The 25,853-nt window shown below is 46.1% G+C and overlaps 1 protein-coding gene across 19 annotated transcripts in view; it reads left to right on the top strand.

Moving 5' to 3' along the window:
* Nucleotides 1–25,853, top strand: part of KIAA1217 (KIAA1217 ortholog) — a 493,308-nt gene that overhangs the window by 433,752 nt on the left and 33,703 nt on the right. For 11 of the 19 annotated variants that reach the window (XM_032621038.1, XM_032621005.1, XM_032621013.1 and 8 more), the window contains 4 exons: nucleotides 8,969–9,073; nucleotides 9,546–9,595; nucleotides 15,992–16,158; nucleotides 25,579–25,754. In XM_032621038.1, coding sequence (XP_032476929.1) covers nucleotides 8,969–9,073; nucleotides 9,546–9,595; nucleotides 15,992–16,158; nucleotides 25,579–25,754 — 498 coding nt within the window. The remainder of the gene's footprint in view (nucleotides 1–8,968; nucleotides 9,074–9,545; nucleotides 9,596–15,991; nucleotides 16,159–25,578; nucleotides 25,755–25,853) is intronic. The other 8 variants (XM_032621044.1, XM_032621045.1, XM_032621049.1 and 5 more) reach the window with 1 other exon arrangement.

Here is a 25,853-nt window from a genome sequence, read left to right as displayed (position 1 = left end):
TAGTTCACTGTTTAGCCTCCATGTATTTGTGTTATTTACAGTTTTTTCCCTGTAATTGATTTCTAATCTCACAGCATTGTGGTCAGAAAAGATGCTTGATATGTTTTCAGTTTTCTTAAATTTTCCGAGGCTTGCTTTGTGACCCAAGATGTGATCTATCCTGGAGAATGTTCTGTGTGCACTTGAGAGGAAAGTGTATTCTGCCACTTTCAGGTGGAATGTCCTATAAATATCAATTAAGTCTATCTGGTCTATTGTGTCATTTAAATCTTGTGTTTCCTTATTAATTTTCTGTCTGGATGGTCTGTCCATTGGTGTAAGTGGGGTGTTAAAGTCCCCCACTATAATTGTGTTACTGTCAGTTTCCCCTTTTATAGCTGTTAGCATTTGCCTTATGTATTGAGGTGCTCCTATATTGGGTGCATATATATTTATAATTGTTATAGCTTCTTCTTGGATTGATCCCTTGATCATTATGTAGTGTCCTTCCTTGTCTCTTGTTAACATTCTTTATTTTAAAGTCTGTTTTATCTGGTATGAGTATTGCTATTCCTGCTTTCTTTTGATTTCCATTTGCATGGAGTATCTCTTTCCATCCCCTCACTTTCAGTCTGTATGTGTTCCTAGGTCTGAAGTGGATTTCTTGTAGACAGCATACATATGGGTCTTGTTTTTATATCCATTCAGCCAGTCTGTGTCTTTTGGTTGGAGCATTTAATCCATTTACAGTCAAGGTAGTTTTCTATATGTATGTTCCTATTACCATTTTCTTAATTGTTTTGGGTTTGTTTTTGTGGGTCCTTTTCTTCTCTTGTGTTCCTGCCTAGGGAGGTTCCTTTAGCATTTGTTGTAAAGCTGGTTTGGTGGTGCTGAATTCTTTTTGCTGAACTTTTGCTTGTATGTAAAGCTTTTGATTTCTCCATCTGAATGAGATCCTTGCCAGGTAGAGTAATCTTGATTGTAGGTTTTTCTTTCATCTCTTTAAGTATATCCTGCCACTCCCTTCTGGCCTGCAGAGTTTCTGCTGAAAAATCAGCTGATAACCTTATGGGGAGTCCCATGTATGTTATTTTTTGCTTTTCCCTTGCTGCTTTTAATATTTTTTCTTTGAATTTAATTTTTGGTAGTTTGATTAACATGTGTCTTGGAGTGTTTCTCCTTGGTTTTATCCTGTATGGGACTCTCTGTGCTTCCTGGACTTGGTTGGGTATTCCCTTTCCCACTTAAGGAAGTTTTCGACTATAATCTCTTCAGATATTTTCTCAGACCCTTTCTTTTTCTCTTCTTCTTCTGGGACCCCTATAATTCGAATGTTGGTACGTTTAGTGTTGTCCCAGAGATCTCTGAGATTCTCTTCAATTCTTTTCATTCTTTTTTCTTTATTCTGCTCCTCGGCAGTTATTTCCACCTTACTGTCTTCCAGCCAACTTATTCGTTCTTCTCCCTCAGTTATTCTGTTAATTGATTCCTTCTAGTGTATTTTTCAGTTCAGTTATTGTATTGTTCATCTCTGTTTGTTCTTTAATTCTTCTAGATCTTTGTCAAACATTTCTTGTATTTTCTCGATCCGTGCCTCCATCTTTTCCCAAGATTCTGGATCATCTTTACTATCATTACTTTGAATTCTTGTTCAGGTAGGTTGCCTATTTCCTCTTCATTTATTTGGTCTTGTAGGTTTTCACCTTGCTCTTTCATCTGTAACATATTTTTTTGTCATCTCGGGTTTTGTTTTTTTTTTTAATGGGTGGGATTCTGTTTCTGTCTTCCTGGTTGTTTGGCCTGAGGCTTCACGCACTGGAGTTTGTAGGCTGTTGGGTAGAGCCGGGTCTTGGTGCTGAGATGAGGACCTATGGGAGATCTCACTCTGATGAATATTCCCTGGGGTCTGAGGTTCTTTGTTAGTCCAGTGGTCCTGACTCAGAGCTCCCACCACAGGAGCTCAGGCCCGACCCCTGGCTTGTGAACCAAGATCCTGCAAGCTGCGCAGGGTGGCAAAAAAAAAAAAAAAAAAGCAGAATAATAACAGAGTAAAAAATAAAATAAGATGAGAAAACTAACAGATGTGTTAGAAAAAATAAAAATATAGGTGAAACAGCAGCCAGAAGGTGAAACAGAACCACAGTAGCATACACACAAAAAACAAACAGCTGGAAAAGGCCTTGGCTGTGGGAGGCGGGGTTTAGGCTGGGGCAGGGTCTAGGTTTAGAACCCGCATGATCGGGAAAGGCCCTGGGGTGGGGGGGGGCTTAGGGTCAGCACGGCTGGAGGGGCCCAGGAACGCCTCTGGCCTCGAAGGCCAGAGGAGCAGGCCCAGGACCCCAGCAGGCTTTCTGGGCCCGAGTGGGCGGGGGAAACACTAGGTGCATTCCCCCCAGCCTCTGATTCCGGAGGCTCCTTTCCCGTTCGTCTCTCCTCTTCTCATTGCCCGCCCCACCCGCCCCATGACCCGTGCAGCTGGAGGGGGCCCTGAAAGGCAGGGGACCAGGCCTGGAAGCCCAGCAGGCTTCCCAGGGCCCAGGTGGGTGGGGGAAACTAGCCGCATCTCCCCCGATCCTCCGATCCTGGAGGGCCCCTCCCTGTCTGCCCCTCCTCCTCTTCTCCCCCTCCCTACACCCCTAGGACCAGCATGGCTGGAGAGGGCCCCAGAAGGTGGAGAACCCAGCCCGGGACCCAGCAGGCCTCCCGGGGCCTGATTGGGCAGGGGGAATGCTAGCTGCACTCTCCCCTGATCCTCCGAGCCCCCGAGGGTCCCTCCAGGTGTGGGAACCCCTCCCCTCTCCCAGCCACCCCTCAGGGGCACCGGTCCCATCTGGCCTCCACTTTTCCTCCTACCCAGTCGCTCGGGGGCTCCTCCTGTCTCCTTGAGTGTCGAGGTCCCCCACCAGCATCTGGCAGGTGCCCTAGTTGTGGGGAGACGTGAACTCCGTGTCCTCCCACTCCACCACCTTGACTCCACCAAGCCCTTTGTTTTATTCACCACTAATGCCCCAGCAGTTAGAATTGTGTCTGGCATAGTTGATGCCAGAAAAATCGTTGCTGAATGAATGAACTTGAAGGGATAAAAGGAAGCCTTATGTATCCATCAGGTTTTGCCTGTTATGATGTGCTTGTGCATGTGTTTTCTCCTTTGCCCTCCTTCCCCATGTCACTGTAGGAGGACAGCCCTGTGGGACAGCTAAGGCAGTTGTTCTCCTAGTTTGATGGTTGAGGAAACTGAGACTCAGAGACATGCAGTGATTTATGAGCACTGATTTGTATCTCCCCTTGAGTGTCTGTTGGCCAACTCAGCATGTCCAAAAACGAACTCCTCTCTTCCCATCTCGGGTATGACTACTTCTTTCATCCATTACTTGGGCCAAAAGCCTTGGTGTCTTATTGACGCTGTCTCTCACATTCCACACGGGACAGTAGAGGATGCTCTCGGAGCTGTATCCGAAGATGCCCAGACTCCAGCCCTTGCTCTCGACCTCACTGCCACCACGCCAGTCAGTTTCTTCTCATCTGTTCTGTTCCTCACTTATTCAGGGGCAAAGTCATACCAGCAGAGGGACAGCAAGGCCGAGAGAGAGGTCAGGACAGTGGAGAGTATGTGAGGGGGTCTCCCAGGTAAGGAGCAGGAAAATTAAAAGGAATTCCCACACAGTATTGATGGCTGGCAGTGAAGGAGGTAAGGCCAGCCTGCAGGCAAAGAGCTGGTTTGTGTGAATGGGAACAGAAGACAACCGAAGATTGCTGTTCTTAAAGGGGATTTTGGAGTTTCAGATCTAGAACGTAAAACTGTATCAAGTAAGAATTTAAGGTCAGAGAATGTCTGAAGAAGAGCTTGGGGATCTTAGTGCCAAATTTCTGAAAGGGTTATTGGTGCGAATGTTGAAGCTCTCAAAGGTCATGGCCTGGGGTGTGGCAGCCAGGAGGCCAACTTCCTGTGCTGAGGTCATCCAGGGATGTGCGGGAATTTCCTGGATGCTGGTAGGGAACTTCAGGATGAGTAATTCAGAACCCAGAAGCAGGGGAGATGTTGAGGGTTTGGACAGATGATGGATTGAAGTGGCAATGGGAAGATAGAACAGCCCTGGTCTCCTTTCTCCATGAGCAGAGGGCGGGGGGAGAGACAGCAGCCTTCAAGGGTTATAGATGATATTTCTTCATGAGCCTCTGTGTGCTCCGTCCTCCTCTAAGGACTGAGGATGCAAGAAAAGGTGCGAGATGTGGTTGTTATCCCCAAGGAGCATGCAGTGGTACCCAGGCACTACTGTTGCCTACGAAATATTTAGAGGTACGTGTCATTGTAGCCCCGTTGCAATTACCACTAACTCTGTTAATATCTCCTCAATAAATCTAGGTGTTTCCATGAGAAGTTAAATTTATTGGGCATTTTTAGAAGAATGTCCTTAGTTATCAGCTCTTTCACCAGTAGGTTCCCTTTGGGCAGAAATAGAAAGCTCATGGCTCAGAGTCCTCCTTAAAGCTTTACCACAAATTCAGATCATTTGAATTCCAGTACTCTGTTGAATTCATCTAAAAACAGTGTCTTCAATTACTCTGGATTTTTTTCCCTCATAGCAAAGAACTGGGGCATGAACAAACAAGGGCATGGCCTAGCTTTCAACCTGTTCACTATTCAAGTTCTGGGAAAAACGCCTTCGGCACTGCCAAGACGAAAGGGTTTTAAGTCACTTAGATTGCTCCTAGAAAAAAAATTGACTTTGTGAAAGGCAGGCATTGCTTAAGAATGATGATACTTGCCACGTCCACAGCAGCTCACATGGTATCTAGCACATATTAAGTGCTCAGAAATGTTTGTTGATGACTCATTGACCATTTATCACTTTCTGAAGGGGAGAGAGGTGACAGGGAATGAGCAGGAACCAGAAAAATAATTACAAAATATTAGAACTAGAAGGGAATGATGGACCACCTAGCAAGTACTCTCAGAAAGCCAGCCCTGGTTACTATAGTGGTTGCTGACTATCCTGTACCACTATGTTCCAAAGTTAGTAACTGGTTACAAAGGTGAATGCGGACTTGGGACCTCATCACATCAGCTTGGTTGGCTGGTGTCAGCCAGCTCCCAGCACTTTGGGATATTTAAAAACATTTCCTTAGGGGTTTATTATAGGGGAATTCCTTTCTCATACTACTTGTTTTTTAATAGCCATTAATTTACGTAGATACACAAAGACTTAATTCAGGCTTAAGGAGGCCTCAGTCAGTCCAAAGACAAGTCCCCAGTCAAAAAACATTGAAAGTGAAAACTTAAAGTCGTATGAGTGGACTCACTGGCTAAAAATATCTCCCCAAATGCAGGTTTTTTTTTTTCCTTCCCTGGACTCTGCAGACAGAGAGCAGACCACGAGCAGACTGGGTTTTGCTTCACCTTCACAGGCAGACATGGGGCTCGCAGGAAAGCTGGTTGTAGCAACAGGAATTTAATACTGGGATCAGCACGTTCTCTGGATTGGATTTGAATTTTTTGTTAATATTATGCTTGGACCCCGAGAAAATGCATTCAGCCAGCCCGACTTATGACACTAAATGACTAGTTAACCATACATACTAATCACATAAATATGGTTTATGGAATGATATAAAGTGGTTTCTGAAATCACTTTTAAACCGTCTTTTCAACAGTAATTGTACCTGCCCTGGAATACCTTAAACCAAGCGATACTGGCAACAATTAACTGAAGCATCTTTACTCTTCTGATTATCGTACAGAATTGCCACTGCAGTAAAATGACAGGGTTGTTTTAATTTCTCTTCTTCCACTGCATTTCTCTTTTTTCCCCTTTCCCATTAAAACATACTTCATAACATTTCACCATGGGAGAAGTCTGCCTAAGTTTCCAGTTGCTGAAATTTAGTTAAACCATAAAATTGTTTCCAGATTACCAACCATGAAATGGAAAGACAATCTTATTTATGAATTTATAAATCAGATAATCTCCCTCAAATGAGTCCTGAAACCAGAAACACTTTGATGATTAAACAGGAGGGAAAAAGTTTTCTCATTACCATGTGTCAAAAGAATTGTATTTCTGTGAAGTGGATTTGGCCAAGACGGTGGAACACGCATGTGCGATCCGTGTGCACAGCGCCTGGGGCATGCACTGTTTCCTGAGCAGGGGGAGAGAATCGCTCTCCCTTGACCGTCAAGCTCAAGTGTACTGAACTCTCAAGGTTCTGACAGATCATGTCTCCTTCCTGGTGACCCCACTGGTGACATAGCCTGGAGGAGGCCACCCAAGGAGCATCCAGTCCTGTCCTCACAGATACAAAAAGGAGAACAAGTGTGTGGATATCTGGACTAAATGCAGGGCTTTTGCTCTACAGCATCCAGACCCTCATCCTATGTCAACGTCATCCCTGGGTAGTCAGGAGAGTGGGGCGCCGTTTGGGGGTTTTCTTTCTCTGCATCCTAAAACCGTTGTCTAGGGGAAGATGGGTGAGAAGCCAAGTACCTACTGAGCCAAGGAGGATGCCAAAGGCACGTACGAAGCCCTGTGGACACCCCTCTGAGAGGACCCACCTGTGCTGAACCATTCGGCAGTTCTCACCATGGTGATGAATCTGTTGACGGTCAATGTCTTGAATCTGGAATGATTCTAGTGCTTTGTTTCAGTTTTTAATGCTGCTGCCCTCCTTTGTTAGAAATGAAAGCTGGTGACCAGAGAGGGACCAGAGAGTACACTGATTTAGCCCTAATCAGGACCGTGCCTAGGCCAGCACTGGAATCCATCTGCCGTTTCTCTCCCACCAGACTCCTGCTTATTCTCTGCATCTGTGGACTTACCTACTGTTTACATCTCTTAATGTGATTGTCTCTTGAGTGTAGTCAGTCTCCGCACCTTCGTATCCTGCACTACAGCTTCACAGAACCCGTTAAGCCTCTTCCTAACCAAAGCTGTCTAGACCCTAAGAATGTCCTGCCATTTTAAAAGAAATGAAATCCTTTGCATTTGCCTAGGATTGAATAAGAGCGTTAAACTCGTACATCTCGGGGTAGTTCTCCGCCACTCTTAGGGTCTTGAGTTTGGCTTCCAGCATTACTGTGGGAAGAATGGGGGTTCTGGACAACTTCTACCTGGAACTCAGCAGGTCCTCCCAGAAGTGGTCCATTTCCCAAGAGCTCATTTGTGTGAGTCCGTACCCCCGACACATGGAGACCAGCCACCACCCCATCGTTTCCGAGCTGCCATGCAACTTGGGTCTGATAAACTTGGGATCTCCCATGGGTATTTACTAACCTGCTCTCGTGAGTGGAATTTCTTACTTATTTTTCTCTTTGGCAATGCACTGCTTAATGGCAGGCAGGCCGCCAAGAATACACGTATAACTGAAAATGCTCAGCGGCTCAGAGGTTTAGCGTTCACAGCTATGCCTGAAAACACTTGGAAAGTCATTCCGGGTAGATGCGTATCTCTTCTCACTGTTTGAGATTTCTTCTTTCCACGCTATTAGAACAAAGAGATCATGCTATGAATACTTAGTTTTCCCCCCAGTGGGTTGACAACCATTAACTCTCCAGACTGCACGACTTACATCCAAGAAACTCAGTATTGTGACACAACCATCCATTTTAAACTAAAGAAAATGCATGGAATTCTGAAGTCAGAAGCTCGCGATTGTGAAATGAATCTCAATGGGTTTTTTTTTACGGCACTAAGAGTTATATTCCAAAGGCAAAACGCAAGACCAAAAAGTTGTGTGTGAACAAAATTACCCTTGAAAGTCCTCTTGATTGCCATGAAGTTCAAGATACAGATACAGCGTCTCTCGTGAAGTCCAGCATATCAGTTATTTTGTTCTAGTGAAAGAACAGACCACCATGACTTTTTCTGCTGGGTACCAGGTAAAGTAGTTGGCTTGTACTTAAAAGCCACAGGGTCTGAAAGTGCTGTTTGTAGCCCAGGAATCATCACCATTGCTCATACTACAAGAGGCCCATGGGACTGAGACCCCCCGTGAAGAATGGGGTGCCTTTTCTGTCTCAGGCCGGGACTAGACACTTGCTGATGGGATACAATGGCAGTCCAGGTGTCCACACTGTTCTAACTCTTCTCCCTTCTCTCTCTTATTGTCTTGAACTACCAAGTAGGTATAACTGAATTCACATGCCAGTGCGTGTGGGATGGCTGTCCTTAGCAGAGGTCACTCTGTGGTGGTGATTTGATAATGTGTTGGGAATACTGGTAATAGTTCCCTGGCACTGCCACTGTCTGACGTACAGAAACGTGAGCCAGTTTCAAAAGCTACATGAATTGTGCATAGCACCGGAGGGCCCTGAACAGAGAGGTGTAGCATCTGTGCATAATATCAAAATTGGGAAGAGTTTTTATTTAGGTCTTGAGATAACCAAGTTGTTAGGGGTATTTGTTTTCCTGCTTGATCCTGTAAAAGCCCCCAGGTTCCTGTGACATTGAGTTGAGGACCCTCTACCCTCAAGGAAGACATTGATGTCAAGCACACTTTTCCGTGTTCGTAAGAGACATTCGCTTTGTGTTGCTCTTGGGCTTTACAACAAGTTTTACTCCAAACACACAACGAACATCTCCATCATTTACACCAAAGTCAGTCAGCAGCCTCCCAGCTGCGGGGAGGAACACAGCTCAGAAGTGGCCTAGGGTCCCCCTGGTGCAGAGGCCAAATAGTAAAAGAAGGGCAGAAAGGTTCAAAAACACAAAGATGCACAAAGAGAATTATTTCCAAGCTTTTCCGTTTTCCATGAGGCCTCTACTGGTCTGTCCAGTGTCTTTTCAGTAAGGTCATCGGGTTAATACTAAACTGTGTCCATCAAATCTTGAGCTCAGTGGGAATTCGCAGGCTCGGTAGCTTCCCCAAGCCAGGTTGGGGGGAACTTTGGAGGCCTGCTGAGTGGAACTTTTATAACCCCCAGATGGTCATTCACGTAGACAAACCAGTCTGAAAGTCAACATAAGCTTTAACAAACAATTCTCTTGTTTTACAGAGAGAGGATGCAAGCCATGGAGAAACAGATTGCCAGTTTAACTGGCCTTGTTCAGTCTGCGCTTTTTAAAGGGCCCCTTACAAGTAATAGCAAAGATGCATCTAGGTAAAAACAAACAAAAAAAAAGCAAACCAATTCAAAGTAATTCAATCTGTTTCTCTTTAATGATTAAGACCATTCATTCATTCCAATCGTTTTCTTGTAATCATTTCAAGGCTGAAAATACCCGCATCTCTATGAATCATGGTTTGTTTGCTTGTCTATTTCTGGTAATTCTTTGGCCCAAGAAGGGTAAATGGGCTTCCCAGTGCATGTGGCTTCATGGACCACTGTGCAGTGCCTGCCGCCGCCATCCACATGTATCCACATCCTCCGTCATCTGAGGGCCATGAGCGTGCCTCAGCTGCACACCTGGGAAGCCTTTTCCATCCCGGCCAGTAGTGGTGCTGACGCTGAAATACCTTCATTGCTTAAAACCCTCACTAGCTGCTGCTGATTGCTTAGAATAGTGAATGGAAGCTGGGGGGGAAACGCATTTGGGAAACCGGATCGCTGACTCTCTTTTTCTTTCCTTCAGCGAGAAAATGATGAAAACCGCAGCCAATAAGAACCACACAGATGGTGCAGGTGAGTGTCCTCCAGACGGGCAGGAGGCCTGGAGGGTGCCTTTGATGAGCCTGGTTTGCTTCCAGACGTATTAACCTCTCCCCAAGTTACCTATATGATGCAACTTCAGAGGATTCTGGGGTGACTCCCTACACCACCCCTTCCCTGCTTAATGCTGAAATTCCAGATGAGTCATTAGTCCTCTCCCTTCAGTCGTCATTCATTTATTCACTTCCTCATTCATTTATTCATTTATGAGGCCATATATCCAACAAATGCTTATATGCCTGATACTGGACCAGGGCAGTGGACATCACTAGGACAAGGCTCCCTGCTCCCTAATCCGATGCAGAAAATGGATCTGGGACAGGTCATTATATGTGTGCTGAGTGTTAAGAAAAAGTGCAGGATGAATGTTTACCCAACAGAGCTGGCCTCAACCAAGGCCATTTCCCTGAGGAAGTAAAACAAACTGAGGCCGAAAGGATGAGGACAGAAGGAAAGAGCCATTCAAGTAGAGAGCAAAGCATGTACAGGTGCTGTGGTGAGGAATTCAGATACTATTCTAAGTGCAGAGGGAAGGCAGTGGAAGGTTCTACAGTGGGGAAGGGCCTCAGCCCAGCTGCAGGATGTGACCGGATGAGAAGGAGGCATGAGCTGATAGGGAGCCCCCATGGGTCAAGGCAGGAGAAAGAGGCGTGCTTGGACCAGGGCCTGCTTTCAAATGCCAGCATCCCCTCAAAGAGGCCCCGGTTATAGCCCCTGTGCCCTTTACTAGTATCCAGGTGTATTTGATGTCCATCTTATCCTGCAGACTCAAGGTGGGCCTCTCTCAAGAATATGAAGTCTTCCCTTCCCTTGGGTTAGAAATAGAAATCATCACCCAGGGACATGCTTGGCTACTGAATTACTCAGAAAGCATGTGGCAAGTTGGGTGAAACCCCTAATTTGGAGGAAGCCCCACAGAGTGTAGTGCCACACGATAGAGTGGACAGAACTGGGGACTTCAGCTGAGACGTCTATTGGTCCTGGTTCCGCTCCAGCCAAGTTCAGGCCCTTCAGCCGTAAAGCCAGCAGGGCTGCTCTTCCAGCATTCCAAGTCCTCATGGGATTGGTTGGTTTACTGAGAAATCAGTCAGTGACCTTGGTGGCAGCCAGAGACTCGTTTCATGGAAATTTCATAGCAACTGCCAGGTTGCTTTGGAGATGTTTATTCATCTATTTTCTGATCTATTATGAACCTACAGAAGAAAAGGCGCTTACTGAACTCGTAGAAACAGCAGAAGGGTGGTTGCCGGGGGTGGGGGACATGGGAGATGTTGGTCAAAAAGTACCAACTTCCAGTTAGAAGATGAATAAGTTCTAAGGTAAAGCATGGTGATTGTAGATAACAGTGTTGAACTATATACTTGAAAGTTGCCAAGAGAATAGGTCTTAAATGTTCTCACCCCAAGAAAGACATGGTAATTATGTGACAGGATGGGCGAGTTAGATAATAATCATATGGCAATACGTAAGTGTATCAAATCAACACAACGTACACCTTAAAGTTGTACAGTGTTACAAGTGTCACATGTCAATTATAACTAATGAAGTTGGGGGGTTGGGAGGGGGAAGCTACCAAACACTAAAACATCTTACTCCTCTGGATTCTATTCTAGAAATTATTCATGTCCAGTACCATCGTTCTAATCGATATGTACATGCTGTTTTGTATTCTTCTTTATTCCTTTTCCCTTTTGGTAAAATAATAATTAATAGTAATAATAGGAAGCATTTAGTGAAGTTTCCTATGTACCGGGCACTGTTCTAAGTGCTTTTCTGACCTGAACTTGTTACCCCCTGACGCAGCTTCATGGGATAGGTACCCTCGTGATTCCCGTGTTCCAGATGACGACACTGAACACACATCCATACACACATGACACGTCAGCGTGCTCCACCAAGCATGACATGATATCTCATGACATGATACCTCATCCTTTTGTGTTAAGGTGCCCCAGTCCCTTTAAAGAAATGTAGGTTGCTTCATTTCTTCGTTTTGAAAAAGTTTGCAAATGTCTTTTTTGAAGCATGGGGGAGGGAGCAGGTGTCATTTCTTTGGGATGCATTTCCCAGAGTGGAGTTAATAAAGCCAAAGGGACAAACAGCTCAGTGGCACTGGTGACACATGCCAGTTCTCTCTTCTGAAAGGCTGGGCCAATTTTCGATGCCACTGGTAACACACACGTGGGTTTGCTCCCCTGCGTCTCTGCCGAGGTTGGTCTTTCTCATTCTAATCTGTCAGGGCTACATGTGGTCCACAGGGCTTTCGTTGCCATAGCAGCCTTGTACGGCGTGCAAAATACGTTCTTCCAGAATCCTACGAAGTTAGCGACGAGAAGTATTATCCCTGTTCTGTAGACAAGTACACGGAATTATGTAGTAAGTCAAGGAAGCTCATTTGGCCAAGGGTACATGAAAAAGGGAAACCCAGACTTGCTGTTACTTTAGGAATATTTGGTTGACCGTGGGTATAAGAGAACAGAAGGAACTTCCCATTTCACAGTCATAGCCTGTGTTTTATAGTGTATTATATCATTTAAACACATAACCCTGTAAAGAAGATGTTAGCTGTGGAGCTACTAAGATTCGCAGCCAGTCTGGCCAACCCCAAACCCATTAAATTCCCATCAAATGTGTACTTAATAAGATTTATATTAAGATATACCTGACTGAAGTAAGTTACCTAAGAGCGGACTTGGTAGGAGGAAGAAGAGGCTGTTGCCTGGAGAGGGTGAGGTGCAGGGAAGGGAGGTTCTGAGGATAAACTACCTGCTGACTCTCCTCCCTAGACTAGAATGTGACCACCCCACATTGTGGGTTCGGAGAGCGGGTCCCAGGTCCCGTGACTAATCTGAAGCGGAACTCATTTACCACTCGGGGTCCCCACCCACCAGATCAGCTCCATCCGTAGATTTTGGGGCACCTGCCTATAGCTCTCAGCCTGTCACCACTGCCACCTGCTGCCACTCCAGGTGGGGCTCCTCCCCCTCACTCTGCTTAGAGAAATAATCACAGCCAGGGCTTCCCTGGTGGCACAGTGGCTAAGAATCCGCCTGCCAGTGCAGGGGACCCCGGGTTCGAGCCCTGGTCCAGGAAGATCCCACATGCCTCAGAGCAACTAAGCCCGTGCACCACAACTACTGAGCCTGTGCCCTAGAGCCCGCGAGCCACAACTACTGAGCCTGCGTGCCACAACTACTGAGGCCCACGTGCCTAGAGACCATGCCCCGCAACAAGAGAAGCCACTGCAGTGAGAAGCCCGCACACCGCAACGAAGAGTAGCCTCCACTCACCGCAACTAGAGAAAGCCCGTGTGCAGCAACGAAGACCCAACACAGCCAAAAATAAACTAAATTTTTTTAAAAATTTAAAAAAATAATCACAGTGGGGTCCTTCTGTGCCAGACACCAGGCGGAGCAGTTTATGTGTTAATTCCATCATCCTGCACAATCATCCTTACAACCATTTTACAGATGAGGAAACTGAGGGAGAGAGAGAGGGGTTAAGTCAGTTGCCCAAGGTCACACAACTAGGAAGTGGGTGCTGAGAATGACTTCCAGGTTTCTGGTTTAAATACTTCAGTGAATAATAGTGCCATTGGCTAAAATGAGTTCAAAAGAGATTTGGGGGAAATAAGTAGAAATAATAAATTCAACCTGCTTGTGGAAAAGTCCTGTAGCAGCACGAAGGTATGGGGACGGGGCTGTAAAGAGAGTCGTGTGCTGGAGGCAAAGATGTGGAGGACGTTGGCGGGTGGCGTTGTGGAAGTGACCTCCCTTGAAGTCATGTCCCGTGAGAGAAGAAGCAGGCCAGGATTCAGAAGGTTGGCCGAGGAAGAAATTAGGAAAGAGGCTGGCCAAGATGGGCTGTGGAGAGGGAAGAAGACGAGGGAAAGGAAAGTTTCAGTTATTGAGAAGGAAAGGAGTGACTGACGAAGCCCAGCATCACATCAGGGGGCCATCATGGCAACCCAGCGTCTGTTGGATTGACAGCTGACCACTGGCCACCTTCTAAAGGGCCAGTGCAGTGAATGATGGAGTTGGAAACCGGATTTAGTGGATTAAGAGGTTATAGATGAGGAAATTTTATACATGAGCATAGGTTCCATAAAGAAACTCGGTTGTGAAAGACATATTTTAAACCCGTTATCGGTACTCAATTCTCGCAGGAGGCACGTAAACTTGAGCCTCTCCTCCACGGAGGATGTCGGCAAGGTGCAACGGTGACCTCAGAATATACGAGGAGAAGCACAATTGTTGAAGGAATATGTGCCGTCATTTGGCTGAGGAATTAGCAGGACGGTTCTCATTACCGAACAGGAGTAGCTGGCTAGCACAGTGTCATTTTTGTTGGAGAAACACCTTGAGGGTGTCATCATTTGTACAGATGAAGTTGTGTGGTGAGGGTAGGTGGGTGTGGGTGCACGCGTGCATGCGTGTACACACGCACCTGTGCCTGAGAATGTGGAGTGATGATAAAGTAACCTGAGTCTTAAAGGAAAACTTCCAGTTCATTGTCACCCCCTCAGAATACTTGTTCTTGAAGGTGCTGTGTTAACTCAGACAGGCTGCTGTTACTGGAAATGTTACTGGATGTTCTTGCACTGAGGACCTTCACAGTTAGGGAACCCTCTTTGGAATAACTACAGACGTGGCAGATCTTGCTCTTTCGAGGGTGATGTTGATCTGGGGGATGGTCAAAAGTCGGTCAGAGTCATGACTGGTGATGACGCAAGTGGCCAGTTGGGCTCATAAAGATAACAAAAATCTCACCGTCTGGTCTGCTGGGTCTCCTCTGTAAATCCTTCAAATGCTTTCCCACGTGTTCCCCCGACTCTCCAAGGGGGCCACGAGAGCTGGGAGACCAGTTCTCTTGGGACGGGCACCCAGGGGTGAGGAATTTGGTGCTCCGTCAGCTCTCCGTTGGCACTGCTGAGGCCACGCAAGTAAGAGGACGGTTTCGAGGCACCTCCTTGCTCACTGGCACACCGTCCATAGCCGTGGCAGCAGCTTGCGGGGCTGTGCAATCTGGGGAAGGAGAGGTTTCCACGGCTGTTGAGCCTAGATGGAAAGAGAGGCCGCTGTGCTCTGAGCGCTCCAGGTACACAGAGCAGCGAGAGGTTCTGCCGTGCAAGGCCGGCCTGGACTAAGCAAACCTTCCACTTTGTCCCTTACAGGAAAGAGAGCCAAACAGCCCCTTCAGGTGTGAGTGCGTTGTGTTGTGTGTCTGTGTGTTGTGGATTCCTTGTCTACTCTCTACTTGAAGCCTCTTCCACAGAATTGCATTGTCCTAAAAAGGAAGTAGCATCTCCTTTTGATGCGCGCACCTTGCCGATCCTGTGAGTGCTACTCGGGGTGCTTTGGGGGACATTTTTAAAACAGACTTGGTCAAAGCAGGCCCTTCCCAGATGGACTTAGGAACTACGTGAGGATGATTTAAGTTGCATTCAGGGAGCAGAAGTTTATGGCAGCAACAAAACTGTTGAGGAAGAGTTTCTCTCTGCTGCCTTTTTTTTGGATTCTTCTCCTCAAGAATATTCGCGTCATGCCTGATTTTCTCACTAAAGGAGGTGTACGCAGAGGTCCTGCTTCCTTGGGGCTGGAAACCCGAAGGGAGTACCCAGTTCCTATTAGTTTCCCCTTGGTGATCGGCCAAATCTCTGCCCAGAACTAAGTGGGTGTTCTTGGGATACATCTGCCTGTAGGGAATAGTGACAGTAAGCAGCCTGTGTTAGGGCCCAGAGTTTTAAGTTATTTTTTCTATTATAAAATTATAGGGAATTCCCTCGTGGTCTAGTGGTTAAGACTCCGTGCTACCACTGCAGGCGGCATGGGTTTGATCCCTGGTCTGGGAAATAAGATCCCACAAGCCATGCGATGCAGCCCCCCGCCAAAAAAATTATAGATATTCACTATGCAAATTTTAAAATACAAAAAGTGGTGATATCAAAAATAGAAAACTCACAGAATACCACCAGCTAAAGTTACTGTTACCACTTTGTTATATGTACATCTGTCTTTTTTCTGTGCAAACCCGTGTGTTTAAAGAAGACACACGGATAGACAGACAGCTAGGTTCCTTAATATGGCATCGTGCTGTACATACCGCTCTGTGATCTCCCTTCCTATAGCACCAAACTTCTAGAACATGACTACAGACTACACCCTATAACACTGCATGCACGTTCCTTAATTTATTGAAATTCGATTCCCTCTTTTTGCCCTTCAGAGAACCAGTGTCATTTTTTACGATTCTTTTCATCATGAAGGAAATGGGCATTTTCAGAGTTACCAGTAGTCTGTTGGGATGGGACTTGAAGCTTAGACTTTCCTTCCTGGCATTCTCAGGGACTTTGCTGCTCTTTTCTCCTAGGAACTCCCCAGGTTTCCGGCGGGAAGCCTCTTGGCGCCCTGGAGTCCTCGGGGCCACGCAGCCAGCTCCCGCCTGCTGGCACCTCCGCCGCCCACATGAGCCTGCTCGACATGAAGAGGAGTGTGGCCGAACTCAGGCTCCAGCTGCAGCAGATGCGACAGCTCCAGGTACAGACCGTGTTCCCTGTGGATGGTGTCCTCCGACTTAATGGCCCACAGTCAGCTTCCTCCTCCTCCCATCCGCCTCCTTCCACATCCCTGGCCCCACGGCACCTTCTCGGGGTTCTTTCCACCATCCTTTCTAGGGATAACTGAGGACCGGGGTGCAGGCGCCGTTCCGCAGGGGTCTCCTCTCCCACACACATGATCTTGGTCTAGAGCCTTCCACTGCAGTGGTAGTCTGTAGCCACTTCTTTAAGCTGGGTGTGCTTTTACACATGAAAAAAGCATTAAGCCTGTGCTTTTTGGAGGAGAGCTGAAAGCAGAAGAGCCCGTGGAGCGTTCTAGCAGCCAGTTACGACTTCCTGCTTCACAGCGTTGGGCTCTTGCTCTTCCCCACTGAGCATGTGCAAAGGTGCTGCGGGCAGCTCAGGTGTTTCGCAAGGAGCTGTGATGCATTTAGAAATAGGAGTTCAGACCGGAGGGTGAATTCATAAGGAAAAGGAGCCATCGTGGATGACTTGAGAAAAACATCTGCATTTTATCTGGGTAGTATGTGTGCGCCACAATATTCTCCTTACTCGTTCCCGCTGTTAGGAATATATGCGCTACACGGGAATCAAAGGGCAGGGAAAATGACCCTTCGTGTCACGAGTCTTGGCGAACAAATCCCATAAATCTGACGAGGCAGGGCGATAAGGAACTGGGAGGGTGGACCTTTGTGAGGTCATCTGTCTGCTCCACGGAGGAGCCTCACGTCTCTCTGCCCTTGGTGGCAGGTTGGTGAATGTGCACGTAGCACTGGCTTAGCCTATCCCCAGGTGTCCTCCTGGACTTCGAGATGCTCACAGTGCAAACGTTAGGACAAGGCACATGTAGCCAGGAGCAGCCGCACAGCTGCGGTGCCCTCAGTGGGTTGCAGGCTCCTGTGCTGGTGCGTCCAGGAAGGAAAGGGCTTCAGAGCACAGCTGCTCTCTGCCTTCAGCTCGCCGATGCATGAGTCCTGCATTTTCCTGAGTAAAGCTTCGAAGATGATTTCCCCTTGCCCTCTACCTACTGGAGAACAAACAGGAGGGGAAGGTAGCTTGAGAGCCTGCCTTGAGGTCCCATCGCCGACCAGGCTGCTCACGCTTAGGTCTCCAAAGGCTACTCTGCCTCTCAGGCAACGTCCCAGACTCCTGGACAGCCCCTGCGAATTCACTTAAATCCTCTTCTGAATCATGTCACCGGGGACGTTCCCCATCCTTTACGTTCGCTTCTCCTTGCTTTGTGATTTTAAAGACACTTTGCAGTGAAATGAAGTGTACAGGTTGGGCTGAGGGTGTGTGCAGGGTGCCAAAATCCAGTGCCCACAGTGTCTGGCGTTAACTTGAGTGGACGAGGGACAGTGACAAGTTGGCCTCTCTAAAGGACAGTTGCCACTCAGCTCCAGGCAGCTGTTGACCTGGTAGAATGAGAGTCCATTGTTTCTAGATGTTTCGGTGTTTCAAGAGAATCTGGAGGTTTTATATAAAATACCTGTACTCATTCTAAAAATGTTGGAAGGCAATTTAAAAATCAATTATTTCGTACTCTGCAGGCCAGAGAGGGTCTGTGGGCTCCCAGGTTCTTACCTGGGGGTTATGGAGGTTAAGCCCCCATCTTGGGCTGCATCTGCCTTTTAGTGCCACCTGCTGGCCATTTGGAAATTGTGCACCCCTAGTTGGACCTTCACAAGAAAAAAATTCCTAAATGCGTCGTGTGTATGGTAGTTCCTACTGCTTTCAAAAGTGAGCATCTGCTGGTTTGGGGCAGAGGTGGAATTGCCCTGAGGTGTGGCGCATTTGATACCTAGGCCGTGATGTGTGAGGCTGCAGCGTCACCCTGCTGGTGGCCGGCAGTGTTTGGTCCTCTGGCCAGGAGGGAGGGCTCTCCCACGACTTGCCGCTCCTTGTAACCCATGAACTGGGGAGGCTCAGTTGCAAAATCACAGCTTCTCAAACAAAGAGGTTCTATAGTCAAGTCCGGGACACTATCTTAACCACGCAGTTTTCTTTATTGCCCCAGAGCTGCTCAGCTTTCCTGGTTTCTGGGTAAAGGACACCGAGCAGGTGTGCTCTAGAGCTGAGACGTTGGTACAGTTCTAAAGCACAGGCACGTGGGGAAAGAGAAGCACTTTGTTTCCTAACCTGGATGCTCTTATTTCTACCTCGGTCTTGGCATCCTCCGTGCCCCCATCAGGTTTAAGGGGAGTCTATTTGAGACAAAACCAGTTTAGAATAATTAAGCTATCTCAGCACCAGTCCCCCCTCAGTACATGTATTATACACCAAAAGTAAAGTGCAGCCCCCCAAAATGATTATAAGCCCAATAATGGAGCTATGATTAGAGAGCTCCGAAACTCCAGAACAGTCTCAAAAGAACTAAAATTGAATTAGAAATTCAAATGTTATAAAATAGTGAAAATGAATGAAATCTGTGTGTGCTTGGCAGCCGGCTCCAGTAATTAGATAATTAAATCAATGGGAAAATCCTAGACTGTCAAGCATAGTCTATTTGAGCATTTCATTTGCAGAACTGATGGATTATTCTCCAAAGCAGAAATTTGATGCAGGCACTGTGGGGCGTATAGATTTAAATAGGACAAAAAGAATGTTGAGGGAGGTGAAGGAGCCTGAGAAAATGATCCAAAAAAACATGAAAACTTCGCTCCCGTCTTTCTGCTCACCAGTCTCGCGTGAGTTACCAGTCTCAGAGAACGATTCTTAATCCTGGCTACGCATTAGAATCACCTGAGGCCTTTCACAGAAATATTGATACCCAGACACCCCTGCCAGAGTCTGACTTCATTGGTATGGATCAAAGGCCAAGCACTGGTGGTTCTAGAATGTTCCAGGGTGAGAACTACTGCTCTCAGATATTATGAACTCTCAGTCCATTGAGATGCCTTTTGGAAATTGAGATCTCAGCCAGCTATCACAAGAGGTGAGGCAGAAACACCCTGTAAGCATGAAAAACACACCCAGTGACTTCAAAGCCCTGATTCTAAACAATGCGCCCCATTCCCAGTGGCTAATCAGACGTATTCTCTGCTTGGTCATAAACGATAAGAGCTATATGGAACTTTTATATTGTGATGGTCCCACTCCCAGGTGAGGGCTGCACCTGCAGTTAGCTGGCAACAGTGGAAAAAGAGACAGGGGAAGGTCTGGCACCTAATAAATGTGCCCTTCAAAAGATGATTGTCTATTACCTTTTCTGGTATGATATAGAAAAAAACAAAAGTGATGAGCTACATCTTTTTTCCAAAATGCCACAATACTTGGGTGTTACTAAGGTCGTCCAGTATCCACAGAAGTGGCTGCAGTTCTGCCCTCCTTTGTGGGCTTGAGGGGAGAGAGAAATTTCTGGAAGAGCGGGTTCAAGTTCCTCGGGGGGGGGCAGATGAGACTTGGCCTCCTTCTCCAGTTCCCACAATTTTTTTCTTTGTCCCTTATCTCTTCCTTGTGCTTCCCGATAAACTGAAAATTAGATTATTCTGAACTTGGTGTTCCATTTTTAAGACTACTGAGAATTTACTGTGTGTTCCCAAGAGAGGGAAGAGGTAAGACATCAACATAAGAAAGAAACATAGCAGGACACAGAGCCATTGTACTTGAAATGATATGATTCAGCACAGTTATCTTAAGGTATCTTTTCATAAGGTAGTGCCTCATACAAATGTGCCAGAGTCTCATTTATCTTCTGACATTCAAAATAACGGTCACGGGAATGTGTGTCCCTGAGAAAAGCACTCGAGAGGTTGGCCCGTGCTGAGCAGGCCTATTTCTCCCCACCAGGCAGAAATAATCAGTGGAACTAGCACAGGAGTTGACAATCAGGCTGCCATACAATGTATCAAGCCCTAGATAGACCTGCACACAGAGGCTGTCTAAGACGGGGCAACACCTCCCAGATAACACGTGCTTGTGACGAGGCACCCGATACCTGGTTCCCTACAGCCTGGGGAGCTAAGCTGGGTGGTCAGGAGTCATTCTGGGGTCTGGCTGTTAGGAAACTTCCTGACCTGTTGTACAGCCACTGTTTACTGTCACTGCTGGACAGCAAAATCAGTTCAGTTCAACGACACTGCTGGCAAGACCGACGGTCTTAAATTTTACCTGAGAAATCAAGATGAGTATGTGAGGTACATGTCCATTTTGAGGTGGGTGGAATTAGGTTTAGGCAGTTTCCTAGCTTCTCAGTGAAGCTGATATGGATAACTTGTTTGGTCCACTTAAATTTTTAATAGCGAAGAGCGTTACTTCCGTCTGAGTATTTTTATAAAAACGTCAAGGCACAGAATAAACTGAAGTTTCCAGAGATGAAGGGATAACTACAACTGTGCTTGCCTTCCTACTGTTGACATCTAGATCACTGAAAAATAAGTAAGTGTGTGAAACAACTCTATTCAGACATTGGACAACAGACAACACAGGAGTGTGGTCCTTAGGAGAATGGAAGGGAAGGAGGTGAAACCTGTAACTTCCTCAGCTTTCTGTCTGGGGACACTTTTTAGATTGTGACGCAGAGAGGGATAACCCAAACAGAGCACTGGCCATCCAGCTGAGTTGAGGGTAAAGAGCTGAAGCAGCTGGAAGTTGTGGAGCGAAGTACCAAATAAAAGGAAGGTCTGTGGGAAAGAATTATGTAAATCTGTGGATCTGTTGTCTACTAGTAATCCAAGCATGCGTATTGTGAAAGACCACTAAGCCAGACACAAAGTGGGAGGCTGTACGCCAGAAATTTCCCAGAGCTCACACAGGGAGATGTTTATGTCTTAGCCAGCAGGCACAAAGAGGTTTTATTAATCACCTGGGGCATTCAGTAGCAATCAGAGAAAGGCCATGCTTCAGTCTTAAGACTAAACTAGCCCTAGAGTAAAGGCTACCCTAGATTCACCCTGACAAAGCTTAAACACAAGCTTCTAAGAACAAAAACGGTCCACAAGGAGCTTAACTGTCTGCCAAAGGAAGTCTAACATCTGTAAAGGAAAACAGCAAAACCCAGAACTCCATGTCCAGCATTCAATCAAAAGTTACTAGAAAGGTGATGATGCTGAGAAATGTGACCCGTAAGCTTAAGAAAAATCAGTCAGTGGAAACCAATCAGAAATGACAGGGATAATGAGGTCATCAGCAAGGACTTTAAAACAGCTATGATAATCATTCTCAAGGATTCAAAGAAAAACATGAACACAATGAGACCCAAAAAAATAGAAGATATTTTAAAACTCTAAGTAAAGCTTTCAAGAGCTGAAAGACACAATATCTCAACAGACTTAATAGAAGATTAGTCACTGCTGAAACGAAATATCAGTCAGCTTGAAAAGATAGCAATGGAAATGTCCAAACTGAAGGATAGAGAAGAAAAAGTCTGAAGAAAATGAACTGAAACTTAACGGTTCTTGGGACAATATTAAGTGGCCAAGGGGGAAGAGAAAATTACTAGAAGAAACAATGGCTGAAATTTTTCCAAATTTGATGAAAGCTGTAACTCTACAGACCAAAAAACTTAATAAGCTCCTAAAAGGATAAGCACAAATGTAATCAAAGCAAAAGCAAAAGCAAATTGCTAAAAACCAAGAATAAAGAGAGAAATCTCAAAAGCAGCCAGGGGGAGGTGGAGGACACATTACATACAGGGAAACGTAAATGAGGACACTGACTTCGCAGAGACAAAAGTTAAGTCAAAAAACAATGGCATCACATTCTTAAAGTACTGAAAGTAAAAAACTCCTTCAGAAAATAGAGCTTCCCAACTCATTTTACGAAGGCAGAATTACACTAAGAGCAAAACCAGTCAAAGATATTATAAGGAAAGAAAACCACAGACCAATATGCCTCATGAAAATATATGTAACAAATCCTTAACGAAGTAGGACCAAGTGAATCCAGCAATATATAAAAAGGGTAATACGTTATCCTGGATTTTACCCCAGGAGTCCAAGGTTGTTTTAATATGAAAAAAATGAGTCAATGTATTTGACCTTTTAGCAGAATAAAGAAGACAATCATATCATTTCAGTAAGTGCAGGGAAAAACGTGACAATATTCGATACCAATGCTAAAAGCACTCAGCGCTCTTGGGGTAGAAGGAAACTTTCTTAACCTGATAAAGGATGTCTGAAAATCCTACAGAAAACATTATAGTTAGTGGTGAAACACTATCACATTCTCCATAAAATCGGGACCAAGGCCAGAGAAGCCTCCTCTCACTTCTATTTAACTCTGTACTAAATATCCTAGCAAGTGCAGTAGGGCTGGAAAAAGAAAAAATAGGCACGTGGATGGGAAAGTTAAAACTATAATTGGCATTACTCGCAAATCACAATCATGATTGTGTAATATCAAATCAAAAAAGAGGGCTTCCCTGGTGGCGCAGTGGTTGGGAGTCCACCTGCCAATGCAGGGGATGCAGGTTCATGCCCCGGTCCGGGAAGATCCCACATGCTGCAGAGCAGCTGGGCCCGTGAGCCATGGCCGCTGAGCGTGCGCGTCCAGAGCCTGTGCTCCGCGACGGGAGAGGCCACAGCAGTGAGAGGCCCGTGTGTACCGCAAAAAACAAAAAAAAAACCTTCCAGGGCCTTCCCTGGTGGTGCAGTGGTTAAGAATCCGCCTGCCAGTGCAGGGGACACGGGTTCGAGCCCTGGTCCGGGAAGATCCCACATGCTGCGGAGCAACCAAGCCCGTGCGCCACAATTACTGAGCCTGTGCTCTAGAGCCTGCGAGCCACAACTACTGAGCCCACGTGCCACAACTACTGAAGCCCGCACGCCTAGAGCCCGTGCTCCACAACAAGAAAAGCCACCACAATGAGAAGCCCACGTGCAGAAGCAATGAAGAGTAGCCCCTGCTCGCCACAACTAGAGAAAGCCCACGTGCAGGAATGAAGACCCAACACAGCCAAAAATAAATTTTAAAACAAGATGCTTCCAGAAATAAGTGAATATAAACAAGATCACCAGAATCAAGTCAATATGTAAAAACATTAAAATGTTAGTACATGCAACGTACTAAATGCATACAATAGAACGCCACTCAGCATGAAAAATAATGAACTACTAAAACTCTCAACAGCATGGCTGGATCTCAAGAACAATATCCTGAAGGGAAAGAAGCCAGACACAAAACATTTCATAGTGTGCAATTCCATTTGTATGACATTCTAGAACAGGAAGAACTAAGCTAGAGGGACAAAACGCATATCGGTGGTTTCCTTGAGCTGGGGGTTAGGAGACTGCGTGCAGAGTGTCACGAAGGAATTTCCTAGGGTGAGAACAAATGTTGTCTCCCTTTTTAGTGGTGCTTCCATCAGTGTATACATTTGGCAAAACTCATTGACCTGTGCACTTAAAATGGGTATATTTTCTAGTTTGTAAACTATACCTTAAATAGAGTTTTATTAACTGGAATTTAGAATCCCTGCTAAGCAAAACTAATCGTCATGGTTTTTTTGGTTTGTTTATTTATTTGTGGTACGCGGGCCTCTCACTGTTGTGGCCTCTCCCATTGCGGAGCACAGGCTCCAGACGCGCAGGCTCAGCGGCCATGGCTCACGGGCCCAGCCAATCAGCGGCATGTGGGATCTTCCCGGACCGGGGCACGAACCTGCGTCCCCTGCATCGGCAGGCGGACTCTCAACCACTGCGCCACCAGGGAAGCCCAAAGAAAACATTTTTTTTTTTCAAAGAAAACATTTTTAATCTTACAGTACAGTACCCTGAAAAGTACAGTAGTCCAGTACAACAGTTGGCATACAGGGGCACGTCCACATCTTTGAAAGTTCACAACTTGAAGATTTGTGTGTAGGGGACTTGCTGTAACATAATCACACTAATTTCCCACTAAGTGGGAAAACTCGGAAATGAACCCAGGCAGTCTCTCTCTGGATGGCCACTTGATCGTGGTGCCATGTTGATGTTCGAACATGATGGTGGTCTTGCTTGAGTGGTTCGTGTTGAAACGTTTTATTTCATTCAGAGAAAATGGAAGCCATGATGAGGTTTCAGGTGGGTAGTAGGTAACACGGTCAGGTGGTATTTCCGCTCCGTTTGCACAGATGATGGACAGTTGACAGAGGCATCATTAGCCCTATGAGGTGATACACAGTGCACGAAACCAGAAAATGAAGAAAACAATAACAGCTAATTGAAATTTCAGGGGAACTTCAGATAATATAATAGGTATAATATAATTACTGGTTTTGAGGCTGATTGAATGAACTCACTTGATGCCTGTGCTGTCAGAAAATTGTCCTGCCCCAGGAAAGCACTTAATGCCTTGTTGGAAACAGGACTCAAGCGTTTGGCTAGATTGTTGTGAAGCGTGGATTCAAACTCACACATCCTATAGTCTGGGGTGAGAAACAAGAGTGCTCTGGAAACTACATGGAAAATTATATGGAAATTGTGGTCTTATGTATGCAAGCAAGCTACGTATAATCCAGGGAAATTAGTTAATTGCCAAGAGCCTTGGGCTCGTCTGGAAATTATCATTGCCACCGTAAACATCAAGTTCTGTGTTTTGGGAGTTTTTTATTTTATTTTTTTTATTGAAGTATAGTTGATTTAAAGTGTTGTGCCCATCTCTGCTGTACAGCAAAGCGACTCAGTTATACACATACACACACATTCTTTTTTTAATAAATTCTTTTCCATTATGATTTATCACAGGATATTGAATATAGTTCCCTGTGCTGTACAGTAGGACCTTGTTGTTTATCCATCCTCTATATAATATTGAATAGTTTACATCTACTAATCCCAAACCCCCAGTCCTTCCCTCTGCCACATCCTCAAGTACTGTGTTTTGATGGTCTGTGATTACAGGGCATTTGGTCCATGGACCCATTAACAAGAGGGACACAGATTCTCTTTTAACTGATACGCTGAAATAGTCCACACTCTAATCAACTTTCGTTGAGTACCTTTCTGTACCAAACAGTATCTCATTTAATTTTCAGAATAGCCCTGGCAAAGGAAGTGAATCCCCATCCTTAGAGATAAGGAATGTGCCCAAAGTCTCTCAGTGCATCCGGGAAAGGGTGTAGGGTTTGCTCCAAAGTCAGCTTGGCTCCACAGCTGGTACTCTTGGCTCTCCCTAGGAAAACATGTCAGTGAGACTTTACACCCATTACCAGGATGCACTACCAGCGTATAGAAAGGACCCTATTTTTTTTGGCAGACAGGGACGTGGAAGTCTGGTTGTCAGTTGACTGCTAAAACTTGGACGTTGGCTGAAGCCGCAAGATTATATACGGTCTGTGCTCCCTTCCCTCTCTCACTGAAATAAAGAGAGATTCAGCTGTGGGGCTGTTTATCCAAACCCGCGCCTGGAGCCTGTCAGGCACCCCCGGCACCCCCGTGGCAGCCCTCAGAGCCAACGGAGGGTAGTTTCTTTTGTCCAACAGCTGCAGAACCAGGAGCTGCTGAGGGCGCTGATGAGGAAGGCTGAGCAGGAAATCAACAGCAAGGTGATTGAAACGTTGAAGAGACTGGAGGACCCTGTGCAGCGACAGCGGGTCCTGGTGGAACAGGAGAGGCAGAAGTACCTGCACGAGGAGGAAAAGGTTGTCCGGAAGTTGTGGTGAGTGCGGTCCCTTGTTGCGTGCTTAGCTGCTCAACCTGGAAGGCAAGCCTGTCTTTGCCAAGGAGGAGGCCCTTCCTAGACGGTGTTCCAAGCCTC

This window comes from Phocoena sinus, chromosome 2 (assembly GCF_008692025.1).
Source record: "Phocoena sinus isolate mPhoSin1 chromosome 2, mPhoSin1.pri, whole genome shotgun sequence".
NCBI lineage: Eukaryota > Metazoa > Chordata > Mammalia > Artiodactyla > Phocoenidae > Phocoena > Phocoena sinus.
The sequence above is the reverse complement of the archived record's forward strand: the minus strand, read 5'-3'. Positions and strand labels throughout refer to the sequence as shown.